Genomic DNA, 17,195 nt, shown 5'->3' with positions numbered 1-17,195 from the left:
ATCGATAACTCCCTTACTTACTATCTTGATTTCTTTACGTTATCGTTCCCTGACTTGTTCTTGGGCTGCCAGAGGACACCGACTGAGTGTAAATACTCTCGTGCCTCACTAATACACATGCAAATAGACTCTTGTGTCCGATTACATAAAAGTTTCTGGCACTCGGGGATAAAAGTGCGCCAATGATATGAGAAAGAAAATCCACAATGACAGTTTCCCCTAAAGATCTCTTAACAGAGTTATTCAGCAAATTTTCATCCTGAGAAATCTTTTTTCGAATTCTTAGATCCATCGCGATAAAATAAGAAGATGGAGGGAGGTGACCTGTTAACCTTTTCTAGTTTCAACCAAGAGAATGACATTAAAAGCAGCAATAAAAACAAAAATGAAGATGTAGATTACTACTGCTACTACTACTACTACTACTACTACTGCTGCTGCTGCTGCTGCTGCTGCTGCTGCTGCTGCTACTACTACTACTACTACTACTGCTGCTACTGCTGCTGCTACTACTACTACTACTAATAATAATAATAATAATAATAATTAATAAAAGATATTAAAAATATATAAAAACAATAATTAAAATCTATATAAATAATCAATTAGTCAACACCGTGGGTGCAGCATTGCACAACTAACCCGGACACAGAGAAGAACTTTGAAACGACGCTTGTCCTTCTTGGATTCTCTTAGGCTACATGATGGACCATAAGTTTGATATAGTATTTGCTAACATTGAGTCCTACATACATACACAAAGATATATACATTGTTTAGATGAGTTAACTGATAAAATAAACGATTCACAGCCAAGGCCAGTCTTCCAAGGATGGACCATCCACCAGATGGTTCATAACTATGGCCAGTCTTCCAGGAGTGGACCATCCACCAGATGGTTTACAACCAAGGTCAGTCTTCCAGAGGTGGGCCATCCACCAGATGGTTCACAACTAAGGTTAGTCTTCCAAGGATGGACCATCCACCAGATGGTTCTCAACCAAGGCCAGTCTTCCAAGGATGGACCATACACCAGATGGTTCTCAACCAAGGCCAGTCTTCCAAGGATGGACCATCCACCAGATGGTTCTCAACCAAGACCAGTCTTCCAGGGATGGACCATCCACTATCTGGTTCACAGTGCTTATTCATTTGCAAATCTCAGTGGAGTCTTGCCAGAAATTTGGCTTACATTTATATTAACCTTAGTATGTTGTCTATGGTGCTTTTCATTCTAGTGAATATTATTTAATGAAGATCTTGTAAAAAATAACCTCTCTCACTTTATTTCTATGTTATTATTTTTCCAAGCTACAGGCGATAGAGTGTGTACATAAAGCACACCCTATCGCGTGTAGCTTACGTAAACAAGAGCTTCAAGAAGTACTCTTTCGGAAAAAATAAAAACAACTAATGAAAAGCTAATATCTGAGGGAACAACGTGAGTGTGGAGTCACACCTGAAAATCCTAGATTGCTCGAACGTTTCAATATCTGCCACAAAGCAAGTCCCAGGAATAGATACTTGAACTATGAATACAGATTTAAAGAACTAAAACTCCCCGCAACTGAGAACAAAAGAGCAGAACATGGTAGACGCTCAGAGGGAAATAGGAAGATATGGGAACAAAACTACAGAAGTTAGTGAAAACTAGCCACAATCACCTGTCGGGGAAGTTTCTCGATACCGTTGAGGGATTCATCATTGAACCTGATATCCTCTTCTTTCTATAAATCATGATTGCTTCCCCATTCTCCCAGGCGCTATATGACCCTTACAAATTTATCACTCCTCTTTTGAATGCAAAAAAAAAAAATGATAATTAAGAAGAACCTTCGATGCGAGAAAACGAAACAAATGGAAAATAAAGGAAGAGAAGGCAGTTGAAGGAGACTTTATTTACCACGTCTTCTCGCCTCCCAGCCACCCACTTCACTTCATTTACCTCATTTGCCAGCACTCCAGTATTCTCCTTTCCCACTTGCCTCTTCTCTTCTCCTCTCTTTTCACACTTCCGCATTGATGTCGCTCTACTCCTGCCTCTGACAAGGTCTTGGGTTAGATACCTTGGCACTGAGAAATAAGCTTTCTTACACCCATGTTGTCACTACCTACCTAGCAGTTAAAATAGGTACTTGTGTGTTAGCCGACTGTTGTGGTCGCATCAAGGAGTAAAAATGTTTTAGAAAACTCCCATCCTGTTGGATGTCAAATCCTGTATAAGAAAACACTCCAGTCCGGGCAAGAAAACATTCTGGTGTTGTGTAAGAAACCAAACCAGTCCTGTGCGAGGAACTCTAGTAGCTGGTGGAAATAATAATGTTAGGTAAAAGGTGACCGTTTAGTTCATGATGTTAAACAAAAATTCACCTTCGTATTATCCTCACCAATTTTTCCTTTCCCTTTTCTCTTCCATCTCTTTCCTCTTCCTTGTCTTACAACTCTCTATCCCTCACTCCCATCCTCCTTCCCTTCACCCCTCTCAACTTCCTCCCGATTCTTCTTCCTTAACTTCCTCGTTCCTTCCCTGCTTTCTTTTCATGTTCCTTCCCTCCCTCTCTTATTCCCAACTTTCGTCCTTCATCCTCTCTTCCTTTCCACCCTCACTCCCTCCTTCCCTTCCTTCTTTCCTCCCTCCCTACCTTTCTCCCATTTTCCTTTTCTTCTTCCTTCTGTCCATCCCTCCCTCCCTCCCTTCCTTCTTCCCTCCCTCCCACCGCCTCTCCCTTCCTCCTTTCCTTCTTTCCTTCCTTCCTTCCTTTTTTGCTACCTCCCTCCCTTCCAACCACCCTCCCTCCCTTCTTTCCTCCCTCCCTGACCAGCTAGACCGTGAGGGCTACAATTACCTCAGTGTTTACAAGTGCAAAAGGCTTCTTCTATGAGTTGGGTGTGTGTGTGTGTGTGTGTGTCTGGCGAGTGTGTGCTCTGCGCCTGGGATTGTGTTAGTGAGTATATGCACTGCCTGCCCTCGGTGTAATAGATCAATACTGCCACTGCAAAATAGCATACACTTCTTTTACCAGCTCGCTTTTTATTTATTTTGCTAAGGTTTCTGAGGATGTAAAGGGAGACGTAGCTTTGTTTCACATTAGTTTGTTTTATTGCTTTATGCGCTTTTATTACAGGTTTTATTGCTCTTATCTGACTTTTCTTGTACAATAATTACAAGATATTTCCTATTTTAGTATTCCAGTGTTTAGAGAATTTAAAAACTGTTTTTGCTAATTCCTAAAGATTTATATATATATATATATATATATATATATATATATATATATATATATATATATATATATATATATATATATATATATATATATACATATATATATATATATATATATATATATATATATATATATATATATATATATATATATATATATATATATATATATATATATATATATAAAACACGTCGGCCGTTTCCCACCGAGGCAGGGTGACCCAAAAAAACTCAGAAAGTAATTCAACACTTTCACCATCACTCATACATAATCACTGTCTTTGCAGAGGCTCTCAGATACAACAGTTTAGATGTCCCTCCAAACTGTCAATATCCCGAGCCCCACCTTTAAAGTGCAGGCATTGTACTTTCCATTTCCAGGACTCAAGTCTGGCTAACCGGTTTCTTTGAATCTCTTCATAAAATATTACCCTGCTCACACTCCAACAGCTCGTTAGGTCCCAAAAACCATTCGTCTCCATTCACCCCTATCTAACACGTTCACGCACGCTTGCTGGAAGTCCAAGCCCCTCGCCCACAAAACCAACTTTACTTTCTAATTCCAACCTTGTCAGGGAGGGAGGGGGTAACCTCCCCGAAATCTGTAGGGGGAATAACCTTCCTCTACAGATTTATACGCTCTCCAAGTCATTCTACTTTGTTCCATTCGCTCTAAATGACCAAACCACCTCAACAACCCTCTTGAATCATTTACCAAACTGCGAAGAGGCAGGTAAGGTGACATGTACGTTGTGTGGCCTCTTGAGGCGGGACAGTGTGTCGTGGGGTCGAATCCTGGTCTGCCACAGTTTGGTAAATGATTCAAGACCACTTGTTTCGTGGTTCCATTGACATTATATATATATATATATATATATATATATATATATATATATATATATATATATATATATATATATATATATATATATGTATATATATATATATATATATATATATATATATATATATATATATGTATATATATATATGTGTGTGTGTGTGTGTGTGTGTGTGTGTGTGTGTGTGTGTGTACTCACCTAATTGTGGTTGCAGGGGTCGAGACTCAGCTCCTGGCCCCGCCTCTTCACTGATCGCTACTGGATCCTCTCTCTCTCTCTGCTTCCTGAGCTTTGTCATACCTCTTCTTAAAACTATGTATGGTTCCTGCCTCCACTACTTCACTTGCTAGGCAACTCTATGACTGAAGAAATACTTCCTAACGTCCCTGTGACTCGTCTGAGTCTTCAGCTTCCAGTTGTGACCCCTTGTCCCTGTGTCCCCTCCCTGGAACATCCTATCTCTGTCCACCTTGTCTATTCCCCGCAGTATCTTGTATGTCGTTATCATGTCTCCCCTGACCCTTCTGTCCTCCAGTGTCGTCAGTCCGATTTCCCTTAACCTTTCCTCGTACGACATTCCCTTGAGCTCTGGGACTAGCCTTGTTGCAAACCTTTGTACTTTCTCTAACTTCTTGACGTGCTTGACCAGGTGTGGGTTCCAGACTGGTGCTGCATACTCCAGTATGGGCCTAACATACACAGTGTACAGTGTCTTGAACGATTCCTTATTAAGGTATCGGAACGCTATTCTCAGGTTTGCCAGGCGCCCATATGCTGCAGCGGTTATTTGGTTGATGTGTGCCTCCGGTGATGTGCTCGGTGTTATGGTCACCCCAAGGTCTTTCTCCCTGAGCGAGATCTGTAGTCTTTGTCCACTTAGCCTATACTCTGTCTGCGGTCTTCTTTGCCCCTCCCCAATCTTCATGACTTTGCATTTGGCTGGATTGAATTCGAGAAGCCAGTTGCTGGACCACATGTCCAGCCTGTCCAGGTCTCTTTGCAGTCCTGCCTCATCCTCGTCCGATTTAATTCTTCTCATCAACTTCACGTCATCTGCGAACAGGGACACTTCAGAGTCTATTCCTTCCATCATGTCGTTCACATATATCAAAAATAGCACTGGTCCTAGAACTGACCCCTGTGGGACCCCGCTCGTAACAGGCGCCCACTGTGATACCTCTTCACGTACCATGACTCGTTGCTGCCTCCCTGTCAGGTATTCCCTTATCCATTGCAGTGCCCTCCCTTTTACGTGCGCCTGATCCTCCAGCTTCTGCACTAATCTCTTGTGGGGAACTGTGTCAAAGGCCTTCCTGCAGTCTAGGAAAACGCAATCTACCCACCCCTCTCTCTCGTGTCTTACTTCTGCTACCTTGTCATAAAACTCCAGGAGGTTTGTGATACAGGATTTGCCTTCCATGAACCCATGCTGGTTTTCATTTATAATCTTGTTCCTTTCCAGATGTTCGACCACTCTCCTCCTGATAATCTTCTCCATGACTTTGCACACAATACATGTCAGAGACACAGGTCTGTAGTTTAGTGCCTCGTTTCTGTTTCCTTTCTTAAATATGGGGACTACATTAGCTGTCTTCCATTTCTCAGGTAGTTGCCCAGTTTCAAGGGATGTGTTGAAGATTGTGGTTAGAGGCACGCACAGCATCTCTGCTCCTTCTCTAAGGACCCATGGGGAGATGTTGTCCGGTCCCATCGCCTTTGAGGTGTCAAGGTCACTTAAGAGCTTCTTCACCTCCTCCTCAGTTGTTCGTATGTCATCCAACACTTGTTGGTATATTCCCTCTTGATGTTCCCTTCTGTGCTGTCTTCCCACAGCCCTTCCTGTCTCTACTGTAAAAACTTCCTTAAATCTCCTGTTCAGCTCCTCACATACCTCCTGATCATTTCTTGTGAGTTCTCCACCTTCTGTCCTTAATCTGATCACCTGGTCTTTGACTGTTGTCTTCCTCCTGATGTGGCTATACAACAGTTTCGGGTCAGTCTTGATTCTCGATGCTATGTCATTTTCATACTGTCGCTGGGCCTCCCTCCTTACCTGTGCGTACTCATTCCTGGCTCTGCGACTGATCTCCCTATTTTCGTGTGTTCTCTGCCTTCTGTACTTTTTCCATTCTCTATTGCATTTTGTTTTTGCCTCCTTACACCGTCGGGTAAACCAGGGGCTCGTTCTGGTCTTCCCATTGTTACTGTTGCCCTTGGGAATAAACCTTTCCACTGCCTCCTTGCATTTTGTTGTTACATATTCCATCATTTCATTTACTGCCTTTCCTGCCAGTTCTCTGTCCCACTGGACCTCCCGCAGGAAGTTCTTCAACCCTATGTAGTCCCCTCTTTTATAGTCAGGCTTTTCCCATTCAACTCCTGTTATTTTCTCCACTTGCAGTTCTACTATGTATTCAAAGCACAGAACCACGTGGTCTCTAGCTCCTAGGGGACTCTCATACTTGATGTCCTCAATATCTGAGCTGCCCAGGGTGAACACAAGGTCCAATCTTGCTGGTTCATCCTCCCCTCTCACTCTGGTAGTGTCCTTAACATGTTGGTGCATGAGGTTTTCCAGCACCACGTCCAACATCCTGGCTCTCCATGTTTCGGGACCCCCATGTGGCTCCAGGTTTTCCCAGTCAATCTCCTTGTGGTTGAAATCCCCCATAACCAGCAACTTTGCTCTGCTGGAGTGAGCTCTTCTTGCCACCTCAGCAAGTGTGTCCACCATTGCTCTGTTGCTCTCTTCATATTCCTCTCTTGGCCTCCTGCAGTTCTGTGGTGGATTATACATCACTGCAATGACCACTTTGTGTTCCCCAGACTGAAGTGTACTTGCTATGTAGTCTCTTTCTCCCGTCTCATCTATTCCTTCCAGTTTCTCGAATTTCCATCTGTTTTTTACGAGCAGAGCAACCCCACCTCCCGCCCTGCCCCTTCTATCTTTCCTCATGATCTGGTATCCTGGTGGGAAGATTGCATCTGTTATTGTCTCCGTGAGTTTTGTTTCTGTAACTGCTATGATGTCTGGGGACTTCTCATTGATTCTTTCTTGCCATTCCTCATGTTTATTCGTTAATCCATCTGCATTTGTGTACCAAACCTTCAACTTCTGTTCTAATACTGTAACTGTGGTGCGGGGGGTGGAAACAGAGGGATCGGTGTGTGATGGTTGGTTTGGATTGTTCAGTTGCCTTGGGGGTGTCGTGGCTGGAGTCCTTCTGCAGGTGTTTCTGGGGGGTGCGCTTGTCCTTCCATTTGATCCTGGATTATTCTGCTCTCCTTTTTCGTTTCCTCCCATTTCTCCTTTCGTTTTTGAACTCTCTCTTTCATTGTCTTCCTTTCGTCCTGTGTTCTGTCTCGCTCGAGGTACACACTCTCAGCCGTGCTTTCTCCTGCAGGATCATGGTTCGGGTTGATTCTGCCTTGAAAATTACTTTGAGAGGCCGATTCCTTTTCTTTGTGAACCACCCAATTCTCCGAAAATTTGCCACCTGGGTCATGTCCCCCTCGCCTATCACCTTCATGATATCTTCAATCGCTTTTTTCTCCTCCTGCTTTCTTTCATCATAAGTTTCCCCTTTAGCTTCGTCTAGCCCATAGACAAACACGGATCTCTCCCTTTCCACCTCCCACTGTGACTCCCATTGCATCCTCTGATGTGTTTTAGTTCCTTCCCGTGGAGTGTTCCTTCCTTCAGTCCCTTCCCTAGTTATTGCCCCTATGCTTCTTGGTTTATCCTTCCTGCTCACCTGCTCCTGGCCCCCACAGGTATCTGGTAAGGTCCTTGCACATGTCCTAGTTCCTTCAATGTCTTTCAACCTCTCATTCTGTCCTAGTGTGCTCCCTGTCTTTGTTTTGGCCCCATGTGGGTTTGACAGGACCTCTGCATACAGTTTAGTTTCCATGCTTCCTTCAGACCTGTTGTCTGTGTTTGATGTAGCCATTGCCGATGCTACTTCTGTAATATCTTTGTCTCTGTGCTGTTTCAGATGTCTCAGCTCCTCTTCTAATCTCTCTATCTTGATTTCTGCTGCTGTGGCCTGTTGCTTCCACCTTCTGCATTCTGCTGCTAACCTCTCTTCCATCTTCCTTTCCAGCTCATCTAGTCTCCTTCCCCAATCTTCCTCCTTTTTTTTGAGCTCTACCTCCCATTCCTCCCTCCCAGATTCGTCCTTGGAGCCCCTTGTCCTCATCCTGGTTAGGGGGAGGGAAATAGATAGTTAGGAGAGGGGATGGATGGTTGTGGGGGAGGGGGAGGGGGAGGATGGTTATTGGAGGGGTAGAGATAGTTGGGGGAGGGGGTTAGATGGTTTGAGGGAGAGAGGGGATGGATGGTTATGGGGGAGGGGGAGGATGGCTATTGGAGGGAGGGAGGTAGTTGGGGGGGTTAGACGGTTTGGGGAGGGGTTAGGTGGTTTGGGGGAGGGGTAGGTGGCTAAGGTAAGGTGGTTAGGGAAGGGGGAGAGGTGGTTAGGGGAGGGGGGGTACGTGTTTGTGTCAAGTGTTTGTGTCAAGTGGTGGAGGGTGTGTGGGTGTGTGTGCGTGTGTGTGTGTATGTCCGTGTGCGTGTGTGTGTGTGGTGTGTGTGTGTGTGGTGTGTGTGTGTGTGGTGTGTGTGTGTGTGGTGTGTGTGTGTGGTGTGTGTGTGTGGTGTGAGTGTGTGTACTCACCTAGTTGAGGTTGCGGGGGTCGAGTCCGAGCTCCTGTGTGTGTGTGTGTGTGTGTGTGTGTGTGTGTGTGTGTGTGTGTGTGTGTGTGTGTGTGTGTGTGTGTGTTTGTGTTTGTGTGTGTGGTGTGTGTGTGGTGTGTGTGTGTGGTGTGTGTGGTGTGTATGGTGTGTGTGTGTGGTGCGTGTGTGTGTGTGTATGTGTGTGTGTGTGTGTGTGTGTGTGTGTGTGTGTGTGTGTGTGTGTGTGTGTGTATGGTGTGTGTGTGTGTGGTGCGTGTGTGTGTGTGTGTGTGTGTGTGTGTGTGTGTGTGTGTGTGTGTGTGTGTGTGTGTGTGTGTGTGTGTACTCACCTAATTCGCCTAATTGTGGTTGCACGGGTCGAGACTCAGCTCCTGGCCCCGCCTCTTCACCGACCGCTACTAGGTCCTCTCTCTCCCTGCTCCATGAGCTTTATCATACCTCATCTTAAAACTATGTATAGTTCCTGCCTCCACTACATCGTTTGCCAGATTATTCCACTTCCTAACTACTCTATGACTGAAGAAATACTTCCTAACATCCCTTTGACTCATCTGAGTCTTCAGCTTCCAATTGTGACCCCTTGTTTCTGTGTCCCATCTCTGGAACATCCTGTCTCTGTCCACCTTGTCTATTCCACGCAGTGTGTGTACTCACCTATTTGTGGTTGCAGGGCTCGATTCTTAGCTCCTGGCCCCGCCTCTTCACCGGTTGCTACTGGGAGCAGGATTGCAAATCACCTGGATTCCCAAAATCTGCACAATCCAGGGCAACATGGGTTCAGGGCAGGTCGCTCCTGCCTCTCACAACTACTGGATCACTATGACATGGCCTTGGATGCACTGGAAGAAAATCAGAATGCAGATGTAATATACACAGACTTTGCAAAAGCATTTGACAAATGCGATCGTGGCGTAATAGCCCATAAAATACGTGCTAACGGAATAACTGGGAAAGTGGGGAGATGGATCTTCAACTTCCTAACAAATCGAACACAAAGAGTAGTGGTCAACAGAGTTAAATCGGAGGCTGCCATAGTGAAGAGCTCTGTTCCACAAGGCACAGTACTCGCCCCCATCTTATTCCTTATCCTCATATCAGACATAAACAGAGATATACACCACAGCACCGTATCATCCTTTGCGGATGATACTAGGATCTGCATGAGGCTGTCATCTGCTGAGGACGCGGTTAACCTCCAAGAAGATATAAACAAAGTTTTCCAGTGGGCAACGGTAAACAATATGATGTTCAATGAGGACAAATTCCAACTACTCCGTTATGGAAAACTGGAGGAGATAATAACTAGAACAGAGTATACTACTGACTCCGGCCATACAATAGAGCGGAAAAATAATGTAAGGGACCTGGGAGTAGTAATGTCTGAGGATCTCACTTTCAAGGATCACAACAGTGCCACGATCGCACGTGCAAAGAAAATGATAGGATGGATAATGAGAACTTTCAAAACGAGAGATGCCAAGCCCATGATGATCCTTTTCAAATCACTTGTTCTCTCTAGGCTGGAATACTGCTGTACATTAACATCTCCATTCAAAGCAGGTGAAATCGCAGATCTAGAGAGTGTACAGAGATCCTTTACTGCACGTATAAGTTCTGTCAAGCACCTTAACTACTGGGAACGCTTGGAAGCACTTGACTTGTACTCGTTGGAACGCAGGAGGGAGAGATATATCATAATCTACACTTGGAAAATCTTGGAAGGAATGGTCCCAAATCTGCACACAGAAATCACTCCCTACGAAAGTAAAAGACTGGGCAGGCGATGCAAAATGTCCCCAATAAAAAGTAGGGGTGCCATTGGTACACTAAGAGAAAACACCATAAGTGTCCGGGGCCCAAAACTGTTCAACAGCCTCCCATCAAGCATTAGGGGAATTGCCAATAAACCCCTGGCTGCCTTCAAGAGAGAGCTGGACAGATACCTAAAGTCAGTGCCGGATCAGCCGGGCTGTGGCTCGTACGTTGGACTGCGTGCGGCCAGCAGTAACAGCCTAGTTGATCAGGCCCTGATCCATCGGGAGGCCTGGTCATGGACCGGGCCGCGGGGGCGTTGATCCCCGGAATAACCTCCAGGTAACCTCCAGGGTCCTCTCTCCCTGCTCCATGAGCTTTATCAAACCTCGTCTTAAAACTGTGTATGGTTTCTGCCTCCACTACATCACTTTCTAGGCTATTCCACTGCCTGACAACTCTATGGCTGAAGAAATACTTCCTAATATCTCTCTGACTCATCTGTGTCTTCAACTTCCAATTGTGACCTCTTGTTTCTGTGTCCCCTCCCTGGAACCTCTTGTCTTTGTCCACCTTGTCTATTCCCCTGACCCTCCTGTCCTCTAGTGTCGTCAGGCCGATTTCCCTTAACCTTTCTTCATAAGACATTCCTCTTAGCTCTGGAACTAACCTTGTCGCAAACCTTTGCACTTTCTTTAGTTTCTTGACGTGCTTTATCAAGTGCGGGTTCCAAACAGGTGCTGCATACTCCAGTATGGGCCTGACGTATACGATGTACAGTGTCTTGAACGATTCCTTATTAAGGTATCGGAACGCTGTTCTCAGGTTTGCCAGGCGCCCATATGCTGCAGCAGTTACCTGGTTGATGTGTGCTTCCGGAGACATGCTCGGTGTTATACTCACCCCAAGATCTTTCTCCTTAAGCGAGGTTTGCAGTCTTTGTCCACCTAACCTATACTCTGTCTGCGGTCTTCTGTGCCCTTCCCCTATCTTCATGACTTTGCATTTGGCGGGATTAAATTCGAGAAGCCAGTTGCTGGACCAGGTGTCCAGTCTATCCAGTGTGTGTGTGTATGTGTGTGTGTGTGTGTGTGTGTGTGCGTGTGTGTGTGTGTGTGTGTGTGTGTGTGTGTGTGTGTGTGTGTGTGTGTGTGTGTGTGTAACACATATGGTGGTTAAAATAAATTAGATAATTATGCGCAAAAAACCCGCACATAGAAGAGAGGAGCTTACGACGACATTTCAGTCCGACTTGACCATTTACAAAGTGACTTTGTAAATGGCCCAAGTCGGACTGAAACGTCGTGGTCAACTCCTCTCTTCTATGTGCGGGTTATTTGTGTATTGTTCCAGTCAGGGTATTGTGCTTTTTTTGTTATTTAGATAATTATATCACGCGCCACTGCCACAGCGTCAACTACAAGTTTTTTAGCAGCTCATTATCTCCACAGCGCTAGTAATGGATCTTTCTCTTGTCCCTTCTTAACCACTGTCAATAAACGCGGTAAAAATTGTAATGAACGACTGTAAATAAATTCACGTAAAATTCGAAGGAAATCGAACCCTTGGCTGTGTATGTGAAGGTTGCTTTCTTCTACTGGAACCACCACGGTGCAGTGGTAGAGCACTGGCTTTGTACCACATTGTCTTTGGTTCGACTTCCGTCAAGTTTTATATGAATTAAGTTAGAGTCGTTCATTATGATTTTTTTTCAGATTACATTGACACATTCTAGTAGACAACCATCTCTTGCACGTCCCGCGACATCGTTTCCTTCTCCCTTCAGGGCAGAAGACGATAGAAGACATCTCAGCTTACATAAATGATGTACACAGAGATATACATTCTGATTACTCCAAGAAATATGGTCATCGCTCATGGTCATCGTCCATTGTCATCGTCCATGATTGTGGATTCGCCTCTCTTTGAATTGATCAATAATTTTACATTCTCAAGCCTAATGTAACGATCTACTCCTACTTCTACTTCCTCCCTCCCCTCTACTCCTGCGTCCCCACAACCTACTAATACTGTCCGCTTACTCATTACTAGAGCTCGATTTCATTGATCATTTACCCATATAACTCTTGTTTTCTTAAGCTCTGTCTGTTTTACAATGGAATGGAATATTATATAATACATAGGAAAATCGAGTAGAGCTCCAGGTGTTGATCTTCCATATACAAATAACCCGCACATAGAGGAGAAGAGCTTACAACTACGAGCTTTCTTATCTCTGGATGCATTCTGTTACAGTCTCGATCCTTACCCTGATGCTTCCTACAATAAAAGTACACTTTTAGTGTGCAGTGATTTTCCAAACTCCATTATACCGCAGAGTACATTAATTTAGGAAAGTGATACACAATCTACTCTCTGTACATTTCCTTCTCACCACTTATCTTCAGATGCTCCATTATTCCTAGTTTTATCTTTGCCTTTTAGATGTTTTTAATCGTTACCATCTCCTTTTGGGTGGGTCGCAATGTGGCTCAATGACTTGCTGGAAAGGGGGTTATGTCAGGTTGTGAACTCTCCCACTACATACCCATAGGTTTCATCAGTTCCATTTGATAACTGATGCAAGGTATAGTTAACAAGAGACTAGTGTGGTACTTGAAGGCCCACAGCAGTATATTTCAACATCAGTTTGGATGCAGAAGGGGTCGTTCCAATATTGAACCTCGATGCGTGCATTGTGCTGTATTTCTCTAAGGTCGTTTTGCTGTGGTAGGATTTTTCGATTCCGAGAAAGTATTATGACACTGCATGACAGTTTCAAGTCTTATCCCTGTCCCTTCTTTTGAACCGGGGATAAGATCTAACATCGTTTCTTGAGGCTCTTACGACAGATCGACACTTTAGTGTCCCTATCAATAATAGAATTTCACCTAATTTTCTCTGAGAAAGGTTCTGCAAACAGAAGTACTCACCACAACCCTTTTTTATTAGTTGTTAGTGGTCTAGCGTCAGTACTACCTCTGAGAGCTTGATACACTTTAAATGAGAATGATTTCGCCATTGCTTGTGCTGGCGCAAACATTTAGCAAGTATCCACTTCCTTACAGAGTGCAACTAACTGTTCATCCAATTGAACTACATCACACGGCATCTAGCTCTCGGTATCCATAACGAATTCGATCATATTCACTCGGCGCCCTGCCATTCCATATTTCGTACTCTCTCTTTATGGTTTCTCTATCCTGGTCTGCCATGCTGTTAAATATCTTTGTTTTCACTTGTATGTAAGAGATCCTGGAAATTACATGTCGGAACTTGAAAGCTATTTGTCTTAGCAGACTGAACTTACTTGAAAAAAATTGTCACAATTGATTTTTGGGCCCATAGCCGAGATCTTCTTCATACGGTCTTGATACTTAATTATTGAGATCAGTTGTATTTATTTGCCCTAACAGTGGTTCTTTCCTGTATCGGTGTAGTGCATTATCAAGGACTGCGTTTCTGTTTCGATGTCTTACTACCTCTCCTAATTCGAAAGCCAGTATGAAGTTTAGTGTTCCTGTATTACAAGACCGTCGAGATGCTAATTGTCTACGTTAGCGTAGTCATTGACGTTAGCAAAGGTAAATTCTCAATAGTCGGTTTTGTTTATTAAGTCCTTTCAATCTCTGACTTCAGGCTCTAGTTTCTTCCCTCAATCTGTCCCCTCTTGTATTCACCCTCTTCATTTTCTTTCAACTCCACTTTGAAATACTGTGTTGCCTTGATTTGTTGTTTGTCGTGATAAGAAAAGCAGTTTTTTTTCAGAAAATAAGTCACATCTGGGAAGCTTTTCTGCTTGGTTTGTATTCCCCAAGTATATTGTAACCAAAAAGAAAATTCCTTTCTTCTTATATGCTGCTGTCATTGTAATTGTTGTAATCCACATATTTGTTTACCTGGGAACAAAAGATAAAAAGTGCAGACTTACTCAAGTTAAAGTAAACTGCCTGTATACCGTACTGTTAAAGTAAACTGCCTGTATACCGTACTGTTAGAGCCATCATAAGCGTCTTCCAAACTAGCATCAAGAAATGCTATTTTATTTTATCTTTCTTTACGGTAAATATAAAAACCATGATTAGTCCCTCGGTAAGTCTATCTGTATAGTCTTAAAAAAAAAAAAGATACTTCAGCACCTTTATCTTAAACATCTTGTCTTTTATATCCGCTTTGTTTGAAAAAAAAAATCTATGAAAACTTTAAAAACTGTAGTTTACTCATTGTGTTCAAGTTAGTCTCTGATGCTAATTAAATATTTTACAAGATTTTCCTTAAGAAACACTTATCCACTCTCACTGTTTCAGTTTCTGTTGTTTACTTAAGTTATAATATGAGGAAGCAATATTTAACATTAGTAAAAGAATGGTTATCCATACATTAATTCCTTTAACTTTGATAGTCATTATTTGCTTAAACAAAATTAACGGACTATTATTCTAATTTTAATAACGTTAGATAAGTCTTTTAAACTTTATGTATATATGTAAGTATGCATTCCTAACAGCCCAAATCTCACCAATATATTTTCCTCAGAAAGGTGAAATAAAATTGCTTATTGCCATATGGACGAAAAAGATTATGAAATGGACGGGATTTTATCCTCTCGGGAAGAAGAAAGAACAGATGGGATGAAGCATTTGTGTATTTAATATTGGCAACTTGGAGATATTTCCTAAAGCTTAGAAAAATAGAGAAACATGTAACAGACATAAACATTGTTTAATGAATGGTTTTTCTGTTTTGATTATTTTTTTTTTTTTATAATTTATCGTAGTTAATATTATGCGGAACAATTCACGAATGTAAACAAATCACAATTGTGTTATTACGATTCTGTGAGTCATGATGGCGGTTTTGAAGGGGCTTGAGCTAGAGCACGACACAGCCACGCTAGTGTTAGATTCGTCTCTTAAAAACCTGCATTTTTCGGTACAGTGGTGGCCCATGCTAACCTCCCTATGGTGTATAGAAATATACCTAGTTGGATGACTGTTGTTAGGGCGGCATGGACCAGTGGTTAACACACTGGCCTGCGAGTTTTAGGACTTCCTTGCCATGGGTTCGAACTCTACCCGTTCTTTGATTTAATGTACTGTGGTAGGAACAAATTACAAGCAAATCAATTATAAAGAAAAAACTATGAGACTTTTCTATTCATCCTGAGCTTATGGTTTGTTAATAATCAATGAAGGACCGAAACGTCGTCTAGTTTTTCCCCTGTACAATTTATAGGCTTGTAATATATAAATGTGCCAATCACAGTTTGTAAAGAAGGTCTCAAGAATTTTGCCTGCTTGACTTAAACTATAAATTAATTAAATTGTTGAGGGTCATAATACTGTCATACTGAAGAATTGCAAGTTTTAAAATAATTTATGAAAATATATTTTGAATCGGATTTATTTACCTTGCTATCTTAAAATAAATTTTCGCTCGTTATATCGAAGTGACAACACTTTGCTCTTGTACGTAAAATTAAAGAATTAAATGACTATGTAAGTTTTTTTTTATGTGTGCGTGTGTGTGTGTGTATCTGCCTGCATGTGCACGTACATGGCCGTAGGCGTGTACCAATCGGCAACACTGACATCACCTCCGGAGTGTGTACATAGCCTGTGTAACTCTGAGGGGGGGTTGTGTATTGAGTTGGGAATTGGTGTATCGCGCGAGAGACGGAGGTGTGGAGGTGGGGGTGTGGGCGGGGCGAGAGGGTGTGGGCGGGGCACTGAGAGAGTGAGTGAGTGAGAGAGAGAGAGAGGGGGGTAGAGAGAGAGAGTGAGAGAGATAGAGGGGGGCCGGGAAACGAGACATGGGCGATGTTCAGTAAGTCCCGCGCGGCGGCCACATGAACACCAACATGGTGTACGGGGTGTGCAACGCAGACTCGGGCTACCACAGCCAGGCCTACTCCTCAGAGTTGCAACATTACTACGCCCAGTGCCAATCCCACGAGGCGGTGCAGGGCCAGACCTACATCCCGCCCGCACTCACGCCCACAGATCACCACCGTCCGCAGCACACCAGCCTACAAGACGTGCCCTCATCCTATACCAACCTGGATGACTATAGCAGCGTATGCTATCCTGGGCACGCTGCGGGGGGCATGGCAGCTGCCCAGCATCACGTCTCTCAAGGCTACGACTACACCAGCGCCGCCCACGCCGCTGTGGGCGGCCAGACGGGCGTCATGTCGCCGGCGGCAGCGGGGGCATACCCAGGTTACCTGGACCCCGCCGCCCAGTACAGACATATGAGTATGGGTCTTTATGCCCACCACGAGGGTGTGAGGGAGGCGTGTGGAGTGGGAGGCATGATGGGCGGCTCACCTCACGCCCTTCCCCACCACCAGCCCCAACAGTCAGTACCTACGTACAAGTGGATGCAGGTCAAGAGGAACGTACCTAAACCAGGTAAGATACCTGCCCTTCCTGCCACGCCTGCACCCACGCCCACACGTGGGGCCGCGGGGTTGTATACCTAAGCGTGCGCAACCTACACCAGAGACACGTACATGACCTGTGACCCGTACACGACCTAAGATACTCACATGACCTAAAACATACACCACTTTCTTAATTATTCCCATTACGGTGAGGTGAATTTTGTGATTTTATTTAATTAATCAAAACTGGACACATAAGTATTGTGCATTACTCTATATGATAGTCATATAGAG

At 43.8% G+C, this 17,195-nt stretch overlaps 1 protein-coding gene across 1 annotated transcript in view; it reads left to right on the top strand.

The window, feature by feature from the left end:
* Window positions 1-16,306: 16,306 nt before the first annotated feature.
* Window positions 16,307-17,195, top strand: part of LOC128691411 (homeobox protein Hox-A1-like) — a 95,186-nt gene continuing 94,297 nt past the window's right edge. Inside the window, exon 1 of the mRNA XM_053780279.2 lies at window positions 16,307-16,929. Coding sequence (XP_053636254.1) covers window positions 16,365-16,929 — 565 coding nt within the window. The 5' untranslated portion in view covers window positions 16,307-16,364. The remainder of the gene's footprint in view (window positions 16,930-17,195) is intronic.

The sequence above is a fragment of the Cherax quadricarinatus genome, chromosome 36 (genome assembly GCF_038502225.1).
Source record: "Cherax quadricarinatus isolate ZL_2023a chromosome 36, ASM3850222v1, whole genome shotgun sequence".
In the NCBI taxonomy this organism is placed as follows: Eukaryota; Metazoa; Arthropoda; class Malacostraca; order Decapoda; family Parastacidae; genus Cherax; species Cherax quadricarinatus.
Note: the sequence above shows the minus strand (reverse complement) of the source record. Positions and strands in the feature narration are given on the sequence as shown.